We start from the raw sequence: 15,878 nt of genomic DNA, 5'->3' as shown, positions 1-15,878 counted from the left end.
AACTGCCATCACTGTTTTCCTTTTAAGAAACTAATATTTGCAGTAGATTTTTCTACCCGCATATGGGACACCAGAACCTGACTCCAACCCTGTAATATCAGGCAAAGTACAAGTGGAAGGATACATTTTAATACTCACAATTTTAACATCTGCATTTTATAAACAACTGCAAGATGGATGGAATTTTGAATTTCCTTCTCTAGCTGGGAAATATCCATTAGTTTGTGATATACCTACAAAATAATTTGACTAAATAAGCAAACATAAGGCAGACATTCCACAGGGCTCAAAACGAAGCAGGTATGTTGACTGAAGGCTTTCTCATGGACTTTAAGGGCAGTGAGACCCCTATGATCATTGATGATACCGCCAAGGTCACCTGGTAGAGCTATACTAACACTGATCTTCACATAGTGAGGAGCAGAAGTATTAGCAGAAACCTACATGTGCAACTAACAGCTGAGTTAGAATTCTGATTAATGCATTTTTAATAATATCCTTTGATAACACTCATTCTGAAATTATCTCATCCGGCTAAGAGTAATGAGCCCTATTTAAATTTATCTGCAACTCTAAATTACAAAGAGCAAGAAATGTTAAGAAGAAATGGCAACAACTGCAGAGTTCCGCACGGAACGCGCACACGTGGTTTGTTCCGCACGGGACACGCGCCCGCCGCACTCAGCGCTGGCGACCGCGGCCGCTGGAGCAGCGAGGCCGGCAGGGCCGCCGCGCCGCGTCACCAGAGCGCTCGCCGGGGTCACACCGCGGCCCAAGGCCCGTTCCAGAACTGCCCCCTTCTGCCTGGGGCCACTGTCGAACAGCTCTGCTCAACAGTGCCTCTGAAAAATACAAAAGGCTTTTTGACCTTGCCTGAATGTTATCACTTCGTTAATACTGCACTTTGGAAGGCTGTATATTGGTTCTCTTAATCCAAATGTTAGAGAACTTCACCTTACAAACGTATGTTTTCGAAACGCAGTGATTGGGAGCAGACAGAGAAGGACAACAGACAATGTCGCAGAAAGAAAGCAAGTATGACTGCGGGCAGCTTCCAAGTTTAATTGCCTGTTTCTGCTTTTGCCACATTTGTCTTCATCCTCTTGTTTCCCAAATTAAGGGCATGCAAGAAATGTGAACTATTGCCATATGCTCTGATTTTCAGAACTATTTATAGGGTTCAAGTTGGGTTGTTTAAGTATTCATCAGCATAAGAAAAGTCAACAGATGCTAAATACACCCTCAATAACATAAGGTAGGTTAAGCTGCACCCACTACATCTTCTGTGTTAATAGTAGTTATATACCAGGTTGTATTAAAATAACGTGTGGCTGTAGGGAGCTCTTTAGCTTTTAGTATCAAAAATACACAAATTGGTAACAATCTGCATATTTACTGTATTGTTTGGGAGCTCAGAATTTAAATGGAGACAACATATTTAGCAATTATAACTATCGCCTTATGAAATGTAGAGAAAGCTCCTGTCTTACTGAGAGTTTAAAATATTTTACAGCATTACCATTAGAGAAAATAGCTGAGGGTATTTATCTGGAACATTCTCCTTAATAAAGATAGCTGCCGTAGATGAAAACTCTCTTGCTTCTTTCAGTTTTGAAGCATCGAGGAAGCACTCAAGTAAATTTCTGCAGATCAAACAAAATTTGTATTAAACCTTTATTAATGCTTTCTGGAATAATTCTTATTGATATTTTTTCAAGAGACTCTACATATCCAAGGTACTGCTCCCAGATTGGCTGTTTCTTTCATTTCAGGGATCAGATGACAGAAAGGTCTCTGTTTATCTGTTTAAAGGGTGTGTTTCTCTACCTGAAGAAAACAGGAGTCCGTCCTTCTCCCCCCTTACAAGCGCTGCACATAAACAACAACTCGAGCACTACACTCGAAACTGTGATACTTCAGATCGCACCCACAGCCCCTGCCACTAACATTTCAACCTCAAAGTAAACATTAAAATGAAGGACCTTTTTTGTTAAGCGCACATTTCTGTATCTTTAAAAAGCTATAAATTAAGCTTTCCACAACAAACGTATCTCCAGTGTCACCAATGAAACACGCGTTATTAAAGACAACCTCAGGTGGCAGCCACGTGTACAAGAGACCACCGAACGGCCACACGGAAAACACGCTTACATCATGAGCTCTGCCCTCCATTCGCCGTCTTGCTCTTCAGTTCGGTTTAACGCGTCAACAATCTGGGAAAGGCTGGGAATAAGACAATAGCGGAATCCAGGCTGAAGATACGGCCTCACAAATTGCCAATAAAGAACCGAGGCATTATATATCAAAAAATAGTATCTGAAAAGCAAAAATCAAGAATTTAGTTATTTTACGGACTTAGATAAACATAAAAGTACAGACAGAGTATTTTAAAACACTTCTAAGAGTCAGGAACTGGAACTTTTTCTATGTGTCCAGATAAGCACCAACCCTAAGAACTGAGAACACACGTGCAGCTCAAGAGGAATACAGTAACTCTTGCAACTACACTCTGCCCAGTAACCGCTTAAAATGGGCTGACGTGGTGCTCTCCTACTTAGCGTAAGCACGGAGGCAGCGGAAACGCCCTGAGACACGAACCAGCCTCAGGCGGCTCCCCCCGCCCGCCGAAGCCCGCGAAGCGCCCGCAGCAGCCGCGCGAGCGCCGCGGCAAACGGAGGGAAAACGCCCGAAAGTAAAAACCCCAAAGAACGCAACTGCGGAGCAGCTGGTGAAAGCGCGAGAAACTCCTACAGCCTGACGCGGCAGCGCTCTCCGGGGCCTCAGGAGGCAGGACCTACCTCGGGTCCTGGGCGGCAAAGTCTACGGCCTTCATAAAACACAGCACGAACTTCTCAAACTCTTCCTAAAATGGAACAAAAACGTTGTTAATGCTTTTATAAATCAGCACGTTATTTTCCTATTTCAATATGTTCACATCTCAGGATTTTTATTTTCAGATCAACCTCAAATAAAACATGCTGTGTTTTCCTAATTTCAAATTTTAAACCTATATTTTAGGTTTCTTTCATTTCTGCCAAACTTTAATTATCAGGCCTGAAAATGTCCAGACTGGCAAAGCTGTGCATTTTTTAAGCTTTCAGCAAAGAAAGCTCTGAAATGTCCAAGGGCAAAGCCAGGGAAAAAAATGGTTTGTACCATTAAAACCTGGAAGTGCTATTTTCTTCAGAAAAGCTCTGAGAAGCGCTTGTCAGCTGAGGAGGGGATCCAACCGCGCGTACAAACACCCGAAGGGACGGCGAGAGGAAGATGGACGGGCCCATCAAAAGGGATTTTTGAAAGCCTAAGATGCAGCGGAAGCGGCAAAGCAGATGTGGAGCCAGCGGGAGGGAAGGAGGACTATTGCCTTTAAACAACCTTTCCCACAATCCTGATTACCCTTGTGTATTTTAAATGGCTGAAAGCAGAACGTTAAAACCCAGGAAGAAATACTCTTTACAATTTCTCACCAAATTATCCGTAGAGAGCGGAGTGTGCAACTGGCCTTGGCACAAATACGCTCTGCCAAGAAACTGGTTCACGGGAACCCTTCCTTTAAAATACATCTGCAGACAGTCACCGCTCATCTCCAGGTGCCCCAGCTAAGACCAAGAAAAGCATTTCAACATTTAAAAAATGCAACAACTAAATTAGAGTTGTTAGTTTTTAAAAAGACACGGCTACTCAAAGTGTAACATCTAACTGCATAGCAGTATGCAAACAATATTCCATAAAGCTGACTATCAGATCTGGTACAAACACATTAAGATTTAATAAAATTTAAAGCGAGACTTTTGTCATTACAAACGTGTAGAAAAATGGGTCCTTTATTTTTAAAGGTTCCTTAGTCACTCAGTCATATAGCCCCTTACAATATACAGAAAAGTTTCACTTTTTAATGTCAGTTAACAGAGTTTTGACCATAAAGGCAAAATTCTGAGAGATGTTTTTTGGAAGGACAGATATCAGCCTGTGGGATTTCATAGGGAGGTCGGTGCTGCATCTCAGTTTTCAGACAACAGATGGAACTTGAGGGGAAAAGAATGTGTTATCAGAAAGGCCATCCGCTTGAAATCCAACCACCTGCACCCATGGACTGCAAATTAAACAATAATTCAAAATTAAGAACCTATACCACGTTTTATAGAAGTCAGTTCAACTAGCAACAATCTCTCATAATTAAAATGTCATCTTTTCTTCTTTTGCCCAGTAGGGACTGTTCACACACTCATTTTCTTTGGTCATAACCAAGTTGGTAATGTTAGCTTTCCATAACAAGAACAAACAGGCATGGCAAACTATTTTATATTACTATGGTATACCTTGAATGTTTTGGTCTAATTACAAACGTCACAAGCCAGTTTGATAACTGATTATAAAGAAGTGATGATTTAGAGGCCAGGTTTTAACTGAAAATGCACGTTTAGACAATTGCTTCCCAAAACCAGAACAGTGTAATATTTTTCACAGGTACTTCTGGGAATATTTTTAAGTAGTAACTTTAACCTGTAAATACAATACATCATATAAATGTTTTTATTTAATAAACTGCCTAAATTACAAACCTCAAATGCTTGTTCAGCACACAAAACATACAAGTCAGTGCTGAAATTATCTGAGTCCAGCACAGATTCTCCTTGAGCGGCTGATCTGATCAACTCATAAGCATCCTTCAACGCCTGAACGTCTGCAAGAAAGAAGGAATAAAGAAGGTAGCAGGGAATTCACGCTTCAGGCTGGACTGCGGGACACGGCTACATTATTTCACGGTGTGTGTCCTCTGGTGCTGTTGCGGTCAGCCCCGGTTCTGAGACGAAGCACTAACTGTCTTGCCGCTGTCTGAAGACCCCCCGGCCGCGACGGTACCGAGATTTGATCCTTAACGCGTTTGTATGAAGTAAACTTGACTGGAAGAAAGCCAGACTAAATTAAGAGCGCTGCAGCGGTTGTTTCTCATAGTCAAGCAGCGATTAACAGCCTCTCCTTAGAAGCAGAGCTGGTTACGATCGAGCAGCTCCCGTGTTCAGGGGTGACTGCTGCCCGCCCGCTGCTCAGGGGGCAGGCCTCGGGGCAGCGCTCACCTCGGCGGCAGCGGGCGGCGCGGAGCCGCTCCCGGACCGAGCGGTCCATGGCCGCCCCTCCGCGGGTCAGCGGGACGTGCGGCAGCTCCGCGAACGGCTCTGCGACGGCACCCGCCGAACGGCTCTGCGACGGCACCCGCCGAACGGCCCCGGCTGCGGGCTGCGGGCCGTGTCCGCGGGACGGGCCGTGCCCGCTGCCCCCCCCCCGCTCCCCGGTACTGCCCGCGCGGCCCCGCGCGCACGACACGCGCCCCGAGCGGCCCGGGGACCCGCGCGCTGCCCCCGCCGCCGGTCACGGGCCCGAAAGCGGCGCCGCAGCCGCAGCCCCCGCCGGGGGTACCATGGCAACCGCGTCACACGGCGCGAGCGAGCGGCGCATGCGCTGCTGCTGGGGGCCCGGAAACCCCTTCCGGGGAGCGCCCGCGGGTGCCGGCGCAGCTCGTCGCGGCCCCAGGGGCGGCCCGGCGCACAGCGCCAGTGCTGAGCTTCCCTCCCACTCTGGGCCCTGGTGACCCGGGCTTTATGTGAAGCACACCTTCATATTAAACGTATCTGCGTAAAGTCACCCAGCCAGCCACCAGCTCACAGCGGCACGGATGAACAGCTTCCCGCAGATAAAGGCACTGCTGAGAACAGCCCCCGCCAGTCATTTTTGGAGCATACACCCGCAGGGACCGAAGCTTTGGCCTCAAGCAGAACGAAATGCCAGAGGGCATGTGGATTGTTTCTGCCCATGCAGAAAGAAGCCATTTCACTGTATGTGACCAGGCACAACTCTGATTTAGACAAAACCCAAAACCACCACACCCAGACCTTCAGAGGACACCCCAGGAAGAGCCAGAACACCCTGCAAGCTCCCCGAGCACGCTGACACCAAGACACCCAGTGAAGCATTTAGACCTTCATGATCTCCTCCAGCTGCTCAGCCATGGCAGTTTATGAGGTAAAACACTACAGCCATGAAGACAACAGAAAGGGTTACGTATCTAAACTCGACTTTGAATTCTAAGCCCTTTGCAGTTGGAGCTGAATTGAAATTCTGTACTGGTAGGGTGTTCGGTCCTGATGGACTGACACATTCTGAAGTGCAGCATTGCTGGTGAGGTTCCAAAGACGTTTGCAGTCATCAGCCACATGAAACACGAGTATCGGGACAGGCCATAAGGTGACAAAGAAAAAAATGGTAAGTGCAAATTCTTATGCTGCAGGCAGTACAAACATACACAAGGACCTGTAAAGAACTGGGCACTGGACCCCTTCCTTCCTCTACCTGCTCTACCAACTCCCATCCACACAGTCCATTGACATTAATTAACTGTCATGCTTGGAAAGAAAACCTCACAGCAAACATGTGGTGATTTGTGAAGCAGAAAGCAACACATTGGCCTTGTGTAACTTCATTAGGTAGTTACAGCAATGGCTTACTGTGACTTATCATGACGTGCTTACAGTGTTCGTACCCAAGATCTGCTCCCCTTAGTGTGAGTCAGCTACAGTCCAGCCTCTCCTTGATGTCCTTTGCAGAACCCCAAACACAGGTGGGACCAGCGTTTCCTGACATTAACATCGAGATGTGGAAGCTCTACAAATACTGACTCGAGAAGAACTCCTCAAATGCAGGTTAACAGCCAAAATGGCACCACAACACTATAAAGGCCTCAAATTATGCCATTATTCATCCTCATAAAATACCCATTCTAAGAGTCTGGCTGTGTTATTCCCAAATTTAATTGAAAATTACTGACTGCTACCTGTCTATTATATTGTGCTGGTAAGTTTCAGATTTTAATGAAATATTGCATGAAAAAGAACCTCACAGAAAGTACCTCCAAAACCACTTACATTTAAAAATGTAACTTAACAAGCTGAACTCTGTCAAGAATTAGTGTGTGTAGTTTTAACCAAGCTCTGGCATTTGTTCAAGAAAAACTTTCATAATGTCAAAATTAACAAACTTCTTCCATCTGAACCACTATATGGAAATGCTTGTATTCATAATTAAAAGTATAGAATTAGTGAAATACTGTGTTTCTTTCTAGGCAGCTCCGCAGACCAAATGATGCACTGTAACGTAAAAACAAGATTACTTAGTGACTCACTCAATTTATATCATGTAAATGGTAGCAGAATAGGCTCTCACGTTGACTGTTACACGCAACTGCTCTTATGAAATCATTATGCCACAATATGAATACATTAACACTTGGTTATTTATAGTATCTTTCAAAGTACAGTATCTACAGTTATCTGGAATTAACGCCTTTAAATATGCCGCTTCAGAAAAACAAAACCCAACAAATTAAACACTACATAACATATGTATAACATACATATGTAATTCTACCAGAGAAACAACACACCAATATTTGCTGTGAAACAACATCTTTAAAGCTACAACACGCCACTTAACTTTCAAATATGTATGTGCATGTGGCTGGCATCACCGGACTGTAGCATCACTGCTCTGCTTCCTAGTTATCCCCCGCACATCGGCGCTGTCTCCGTGCTGTGCTGGGCAGAGTTCACAGGCAGCTCCGCGCCACGAGCTGGTGCGCCAGGACAAAGCGGGCGCTTCAAGCGCGGTGCCTCTGCAGCCGGCAGCAGCGCCCAGAGGGCCGGGAGCCCGCAGCACCAGCGCCCAGAGGGCCGGGAGCCCGCAGCACCAGCCACTTTGCAAGACGAGTATCTGTGCTTTCAAAAAAATCTCTAAGAATTTTGCTTAGCTTCATAACTCTAAGCTGTGCTGCTGGCCCTTTCTCCAGAATTCCTGCATAGTCGTACCTTCCTAGACCCTTCTGACCCCTAAAGCTGAGTTAACAGCTCAGTTAGAAGAGACCCACTATGATCATTTAGTCCAAATTACTTCAAAAGTTGCCACAAGCACAGATTTTTCTTGACAAAGAGGGATGCAACGAGAGGATATGACCAGCTCTTGTTAGGGCTTGTTTCATTAAAACAGTGCTTGGGAGCCTGGAATGGCCTACCCGAGCTGCTGGAGACTGCAGTGGCCCAGGGAGGTTCTCAAGGACAGACGTAAGTGCAGAAGCTTCTGCCTCTTTTTTTTTTAGTAAAAGTACCAAAACTAACCAAAAAAAAAAAATCCCTCAGACCTGTTCTTCCCTGCACCTCCACCGGCTGAGATGGAGCCAGCTGTGTGCCATCTATCATTTATTCGTCCATTTGCACACTGAAGCCATATGACACGATGTTTTTGTCCAGCTGACCAAGGAGCTGTCATCAGCATACAACTCCCCCACCCGTCCTGTCCCAGTGCCAGCACAGCTCCTGATGTCACTCTCAGGAGCAAGCAGGCTGTGGGCACGGAATAGAACACAGAGAAAGGGACCCACCTCCTGCGGGGTGTCTGACTGCAACTGCAGAGCCAAGAAACGCTTGTATGCGCTCAGGAGCCTGGAATCGCAAAAGTCAGTGTCCACAGGAATGTAACACCCCTACTGACAACATTTTTGTATTAAGAGATGGTAACAAGGAAATACGCTGTAGCACTGCATTAATGATTGTACCTCCCACCCTACAAGGGACAGATTTTATTTTCCAAAGCTGACAACTGAGCAAAAGATTGGCAATTTCTGTGTTGATCTCCAGTTCTCCTCTTAGAAAGGGTGCTACGCACTGCCATGGTGGACATCTCACTGCCCCTCTTGTCCTGGGTTAGCATCGCTCTCTCTGAAGTCGGGTTCATGTTGGACTCTGCAGTTTCTATGGCGCTACAGCTGAACATCTGAATCAGACACTTCCTGAACTAGAAAGTTGAAAGAAAAAGGAGATCAATCAAAACACAAAGAATTCAGACACTCTCTATAAAGCAGTCTGTGTCTTAGCTAAAACTTTGGAAATTCTCATGAGTGAGTTCGGAATGTAAAGAAACAGCCCCATAAAATGTATTTGTTTGTGGCACCATAAGAACTCTGAGAAATAATGACATGCTAAAAAGACCCAGACTACTTGAAAATCTTGCTCTAAAAATAATTTTCCTCTGCTTATTACTAACCACAACTAACGGACAGAACTGGGCATTTCCCCAGGCTTGTGCGTGGCTTTCATGTGCCAATACCCAGCTATTCAAAGCTGGTTTGCTTCCATGGCATTCACATCCACTAACGGGGGGGACCAGCACACCTCTGCCAAGCTCTGGGAGGTCAGGGTACTGCCCGTGTGACATACAGGCAGTAGCTCCCCTGCAGGACTACATAAATACACGCATTCATCACTTCTCATTCAACAGTCACTTCACTATTTTTGTTCTTTTCACCTATTTGCTTATACTCTGCTTGATGCCACCACTCTTAGTAGCTACATTCATCGCACAAATCTATTCAAGTTGATTATCACACACACTCGTCAACCCGTCTCTACGTCCGATCCTCCACCCCCATTCCAGAGGAGAACGCTCCCTGTCCCACAGGCACGGGCGGTGCTTCTGCCCCCCTGTACATACAGCCACAAACACCAATTCAAGCGTCTGGAGCATTCCATCCCACCTCAAAAACCACCTCACTACCATTGCATTCCTGAAGAACTGTAAAAATGTACTGGGACAAGTCTTGAAAATAGAATTTTCATATGGAAAACTGATGTTAACTAAGGGCTGATTTTCTTTTATTATATCTACACCTAATAATTATTAATGTTCATATTTCAATAATGCAGAGGCTTACGCCATCTTCCAAGAGGCAGACACATAGTGACTTCTTTTTTAAGTTCTAAATGTTGGATATTGTAATGCTATTTAACTAACACATAGGTAAGCAGAAATAATTCTTTACAAAACAACAAAATGAATGTTAATGACACTGAGAGCATACAGTACCTGTTTGTTCATAAAGACATAAATAATTGGATTATAAACGGTAGCTGTTTTGGAGAAGAAAGCTGGAACTGCTGCCAGGCGAGGATCCAGCTCAATGGAGGGGTACGCGGTGACTAAGATAGAAAAGGCGGCATACGGCATCCAGCAGATCAGAAAGGCAACGATCATAACGACGACCATTCTAGCCACTTGTCTTTCAGGTTTCCTTGTAGTTCCCAGCCTGCCCTGTGTATCTGACACCTTTAAAGAAAAGACAGAAGATTCCAGAAAACAAACGAGGCCTCCAACCACTGAACCCAGTGAGCAGGCTAATGATCTACAAGGAAAGACCTGTTCCTCTGGAGGGCGACAGCACAAAAGGATCCTGATACTGAACCACAGGGTGTGGAATTACTGTATACTGTCATTATCAATTTTTTATTTACTTAAGTATCTTTGTATTTTTATTGTCAAAGTGACAGCAAAAAGCAATTACTAGGGCAATCTGTGTGGAAATCAAATTGCAGCCAGATAACAATCATTAAGTAAAACTCAAAAGCTTTTCTCAAGTCTTTTAAATGTTCCTGGACAATCGAGCATTTTATTTACTCAACAGCATTGCATTATTTACAAATGCTACATGTTTTTCTGCATGTAGGTGTTACACAGTATTAGCCAGCACTCCTAACATTTACAAATGCAGTAATTTTAAGCTAAATTCTGACTTATCTGATTTGAGCCTTAAACATCACTGAATGGAAGTATAATTGTAAATAAACCAATTCTGGGTCGCCCACCTCATGAGGCAGACATTCGCTAATGAGATGTACTGATAAGTGACGCAAACTGCACACTTTGAAAATCATTTCTGACCAGAGCATAAATTCCTGTTTGTAAGGATAATTATATAACAAGAACTGGTAACCGAGTGCATTTGCTGCCTGGAAATTTAATCTGCTTATGTTTGATCTTTAAAGAAAATCAAACAAAAATTGCAAATGTTTGCCAACATACACTTTTTCAAAGTTTACTTTTAAGTGCTTCATCTTACCTTCCTTAGCTTCTGCATCAGCTTTCCATAGGATACCAAAATCACCGATAAAGGCACTATGAAACAGGTGGTGAAGAATGCAATAATGTACGTATGGTCAGTATAAGCTCCTGAGTACCTGTATAAAACACAGAATACATTGAGTATGTATTACTATTATGTGTTTATTATTTTATTGAAGTATTGATTTTGCTCTTCAAAGCTGTCACTACTATTTTTGTCCAAAGTCCATCTGCAATCGTATCAGCAGATGGAGCCCTGAGCCACGTCCCCAGCCTGGGCTGGGATGCTGGGACCAGGAGCACAGCACCACGGACCCCAGAGCTGCGGGACAGCCGGATGAACAGCCTCCATCCCCCCGCGGGCTCAGGCGCCGCCAGCTGTGGGGTCGGACCAGGCTGCTCGGGGCAGCCTGCTCAAACATCTGTCTCTGTGGACCCTGACAAAGGCACAAGGTACAAATGACTATTTTCATTAGAGATGGAACCTACTCTTTCTAGATTTTTTTATCTGTTCTTGGCAATTTCTTCTCAGTTTTGTTACAACTTTCTTTACATTCATTTTTGCAGAGATCAACATAATCCTCAAACCTTTCCTTAAAATTCCCACCCCTGAAACATCCTGAGCTGCAAGTTTCATTTCTTTACCATGCTCTGCAAGGGCAGCCTTACCAGTTAGGCTCACAAGTAGTTCCGATCTTACTGGTTGTGTAACTGCTCCAACCCATTGTTGGTGGACTGGTCCAAAGGAATGAGAAGACCCACACAAAGGCAATACCCAGGGCTGCGTGCTTCCCCCTCAAGCGCACATTTCCCAGCGGGCGGCAGATCACGATATACCGCTCGAAAGCCAACAGAGCAAGAGACCAGAGAGCAACGATGCCTGTAGGAAGAAACAGCACCAGCAACTGAGGAGGTGCACTGAGAAGCAGACACCACCCACATTTACAGAACCGTTTAGGCTGAAAGGCATCTCTAAGGTTTTCGAGTTCAACAACCCCTGACACTCAAGCACAGGCCATAGAGCAGGTTGTCCAGGACCAAGTTCTGTTGGATTTTGAGTACTCCCACAGATAGAAACTCTGCATGAGTTGCCACTCCAGGCAACCTGTTCCTGTGTTTGCCCACCGTATCAGGCACCTTCTCCAACCACCCAAGCTGTGAAAGGATGTGCAATTTATGTGCATTGTTCTAATATTTGTTAAGAGCACAAGATTTTCATATTTGTCTAGTTTGTCACTCTATACTACAATGACTACAAGGCCAAGAAGCTGATCAGGCCATGTAACTGGCAATGACCTCTCTTTTCATTTTGCTCTAAAAAAACCCGCAAATTCTGTGTAGCTGCCAAATTAACAAACTACTCTTCAAAACAGTATCTTTGCAAGAAATGTTGTATTTCAGATTGTCATAAAACTTCAACCTATAGACAGCTGCCCACAACACAAAATTATCAGTTTATTAGGCACATATCACCTGGCTGGCAACCAAAATCTTGAAACAGCCAGATCTTTCTCCACGGGACATGGCTTACATGTCACAAACTGATCTAGTAGCATTGTCCCTCACCACTATTCCCTCTTAAACAGGTTGAGAGCAGCTGTGGGACTCCTGTTGAGGCTGAGGATCAGCACAGTGTGTTTAGAGCACTGACAGTTACCAGGCTGGCTTTACTGTGCCGCTTCAGGAACAGGGAGGCAGGAATGAATGTCTCCCTCAAGTACACGGACGTCCCATTTTAAACTCATTTCCCATTTATTCTGCAGATTTGTATTTAGACAGAGAACTATGTGGTGAGGATTTTCCCTTTTAGAGCAATTTCAATACTCTTTCTGTAGTTAGTAAAACAAAGCCACGAAAAAGAATCACAAAAAGATGTAGGTGTCACAGGTGCGTCACAGGTGTGTCACCGTTCCTCAGAACCACTGCGGGGTAGCTAACATGTTTCTGTGCCCTGATAGTTTTCGCAGTTTAACAGCAGCCACTCTCATTCTCTTACCTATCCATATATGCACACACCTGAACACAAACCTTGACAGTTACACACAGTGAGGGGGGCTTTTTGACACCATTTGACCAAAACCCCCACAACACTTATTAACCAGCTTTTTCTCATTAAACATACTCAATGATCAGTACACACGCAACAAGCCACTGACATATGACAGAGATAGCAATACATGTTATTCACCCACACACCAGGTCCACCACACAATATATGTAACTGGGGGAAGAACTAGTGAGTTCCAAGGCATGCAAAGTCAGTGACGGGGGAGGCCGCAGGATAGCTACTAGAATAGTAGGAAGAAGTGAAAAAAATACACAACCACAAACAATCCAGCTTACCAAAAAATGTGACAGCAAATCCTTCCAGTACACAAGCCCAGTATCCCATATAAAAATAACCTTTTAGATTGGTTAAAAAGCTGATGGTGCCACCAGTCAGTGAAACCAGGAAATCAGCCACAGACAAGTTGACTATAACATAATTGACAGGCTGTCTCAGTTGCTTGAACTTAAAGGTTACCAGGATGACCGCCAGGTTCTCAGCCAGCGACAGAGAGGTCACCACCAACATGAGCGCTGCCAGGAGCCGGAAGTGCCAGGGCGGGATGGAGTCCAGGGGACGACGGAAGGGATCCCATCTGCCCGGACCAGAGGGACTGGACAACAGCGACTCATTTTCAGGTGCTCTGAACACATCCATTTCTTCTCCTCTCACTGGCACAAACAAAATTGTGTAATACTGCTTCCAATTTATAAGTAATATTCAGGATTAAAAGGAGAATTTTGCTGCCTCCAACAGAAGTGTGAGCAAACCCTCCGTGCTCCTGCTTGCCAGCAACAGTCCAAAGTTCTGGTCAGAGGCAAGTTTTGTGCTGTGCAGCAAACGCGGGACAGGGATGAGCGAGATATTCTCTTAGAACAACTTCTGTCCCTCTCTGTCAGTAGCCTCCTGCAGTGGTGTCTTCGTCTATAATAAAACCCAACCACAAAAGCTGCAGCAACCAACAGCAGTGCTGAAATCTCCCTCAGATCACTCCTGCTCTGTGAGGTAAAATGAAGCGTTTGCGTGGATCCCTCCCTGACCTTAGCACTAAAAATGAAGCTTTCCTCTTGCTAAATCTCCCTCCCACCCTGTGCTGCTGGGAGCACAGCCAGGGCAGCTCCCGCCTGACTCGCTCCCTTGCAGAGGGGCAGCCCTGCATCGACAGACACGGGCGACCGCCGCAGCCTCAGCCGGGCAGGGAGACCACGCCATGAACACGAACCCCGACCGCACCCGGGCAGCTCACGCCTCACAACTTAAGCTCCAAATTAAGTAATTCTTCTGCTTTTTCAGTGGAACTTGAGTTTTTATCAGAGATAGCATAAACGTTATCCCTGATGAAGACATCATCAGTGTAACTGCAGCTTTAGCACTAAAAACTCAAAGATGCACAAAAATATTTTAAAGACAGAACTTGTAAATACATGAAAAGAAATAAAATCAGGACAGCATGACAATAGACAGTGGGAAAATTAATAGCTAGTCACATAATTCTGATAAAAATGACTGGATGTATCTAAACTCTTTAATAATCATTAGCAGCTGGGGTTAGTTGTGTTTGTTTCCCAGGGCAAGTAGCTCGGTCACCTCTGCACCCCAATGAGCCAATTCTGCAACATATTCCAGTACTCTCACTCTGAAGGGCTGTCAGTCATTATTCCACATATTAAGCTGGATACCTCAAGAATGTGGAAATCTTTCAGCTCTGTTGTGAGGTAATCACTGGGGATCGTAACTGGTAACCAGAGCCCCAGCGTATTAACCAGAGCCAAAAATACAAAAGCAATCCAGTTCATCTTGGAAAGTTCACACTTTGGACACACACCATATACAACACACAGATAAACAAACCGGAACTGGAGTGAGAGTGAGAACGAGTAACACTGCCTGTACATCCCTTCCCTTGAGTTTATATCTGCTTTTGTTTGTACATGAAACGCTTTGGTAACAAGGGTTCAGATCTTTCCATGTGCAGGAATGGAATCAGAAGGGTTTCTGGACACGGGCAGAGTTAGGCAGCAGAAAATTTCAATATTTTGAACTGAGAAAAATAACTCCTACTCAATGGCTAGGATATGGTCAACTGAAAAGAAACAGTGCTTAAGTAGTTCAAATCTAATAAAAATACTCAAAATAACATTCATTCAACAAGAATACTAAAATATTCTAAGTGTCCTAAGTAAAAAATGATCACCACACAGAAGCATCAAAATGCCTCCAGCCAGTCCCTGTATGGCATGACCCAGCACAGCTCCACCGTCTGCATACTGCAGCGGAATATGCGGGCTGGAAGTTTAAAACCAAGTCTGAATATTATGTTTGAAATGATATATGATTTTAAATTCTTGAGGATGTCAGAATTAAACTAGAATGCTGAATTTAGCATATAGCACAGAAAGCAGTACCTGGACTTCTCCAAGGTACAAATCTTCTAACTGTACACTGAATCTCCTTAAAGAATGGATAACGATTGTTTCTAGTTATTTTGTTGTTTTATACTGTCACATTGTTCAAGTTGTTCCTATGAGTTATGACTTTGCTTACAGTGTAAATGCATTCTCTATGCTTTACCTTGTGCTTCCTCTTTGTTCAGAATCCTTCAAAAACATTCCTATACTGTCTTGGTTGCCTGTTTGCCTTGTTTTTCCTCTTCAACAGGTCAACTTTATCACTGAATGTGATTCTCTGTGACATACTTTCTTATTACAACTTACAGCAGTTGCACTTCTTCTAGCATCATGGGTTTGCACTTGGTACTTTGCTCCGCATTTGCTACCCCTCTTGCGGTGTAGGCCTTTTTTTGGTGCAAATAATACACACAAGGATTTTATTTTGGCAGTTTTGTTGTGAGACTTGTTTCTGGAATCAATACAAGATAAATTCAGACAGA

General features: G+C 44.5%; 2 protein-coding genes across 2 annotated transcripts in view; both read right to left on the bottom strand.

The window, feature by feature from the left end:
* CFAP46 (cilia and flagella associated protein 46) overlaps nt 1-4,684 on the bottom strand; it is a 67,104-nt gene extending 62,420 nt beyond the window's left edge. Inside the window, exons 1-4 of the mRNA XM_080348281.1 lie at nt 4,563-4,684; nt 3,468-3,599; nt 2,799-2,863; nt 2,152-2,316 (exon numbers count right to left, since the gene is read on the bottom strand). Of these exons, the coding sequence (XP_080204407.1) occupies nt 2,152-2,316; nt 2,799-2,863; nt 3,468-3,584 (347 nt within the window). The 5' untranslated portion in view covers nt 3,585-3,599; nt 4,563-4,684. The remainder of the gene's footprint in view (nt 1-2,151; nt 2,317-2,798; nt 2,864-3,467; nt 3,600-4,562) is intronic.
* A 2,350-nt stretch (nt 4,685-7,034) lies between these two features.
* On the bottom strand, nt 7,035-15,689 carry LOC308042524 (vertebrate ancient opsin-like). Its single transcript, XM_080348014.1, has 6 exons — nt 15,560-15,689; nt 13,285-13,912; nt 11,611-11,821; nt 10,940-11,057; nt 9,910-10,149; nt 7,035-8,841 (listed from the first exon to the last, which is right to left on the bottom strand). Exons 2-6 carry the CDS (start codon nt 13,643-13,645, stop codon nt 8,611-8,613), a joined length of 1,161 nt encoding a protein of 386 aa, XP_080204140.1. The 5' UTR covers nt 13,646-13,912; nt 15,560-15,689; the 3' UTR covers nt 7,035-8,610.
* Between the last annotated feature and the right edge of the window lie 189 nt (nt 15,690-15,878).

The sequence above is a fragment of the Nesoenas mayeri genome (genome assembly GCF_963082525.1).
Source record: "Nesoenas mayeri genome assembly, chromosome: 7".
In the NCBI taxonomy this organism is placed as follows: domain Eukaryota; kingdom Metazoa; phylum Chordata; class Aves; order Columbiformes; family Columbidae; genus Nesoenas; species Nesoenas mayeri.
The sequence above is the reverse complement of the archived record's forward strand: the minus strand, read 5'-3'. Positions and strand labels throughout refer to the sequence as shown.

Bases quoted from the DNA above. Each gene is read 5' to 3' on its own strand.
- LOC308042524 (XM_080348014.1), bottom strand. From the start codon at position 13,645: ATGGATGTGTTCAGAGCACCTGAAAATGAGTCGCTGTTGTCCAGTCCC. The intron at 11,058-11,610 runs GTAAGGCTGCCC...TGTTTTATACAG, and splicing joins ACTACTTGTGAGCCTAACTG to GTACTCAGGAGCTTATACTG. The intron at 8,842-9,909 runs GTACTGTATGCT...TCAACTTTCTAG, and splicing joins ATGTCTTTATGAACAAACAG to TTCAGGAAGTGTCTGATTCA.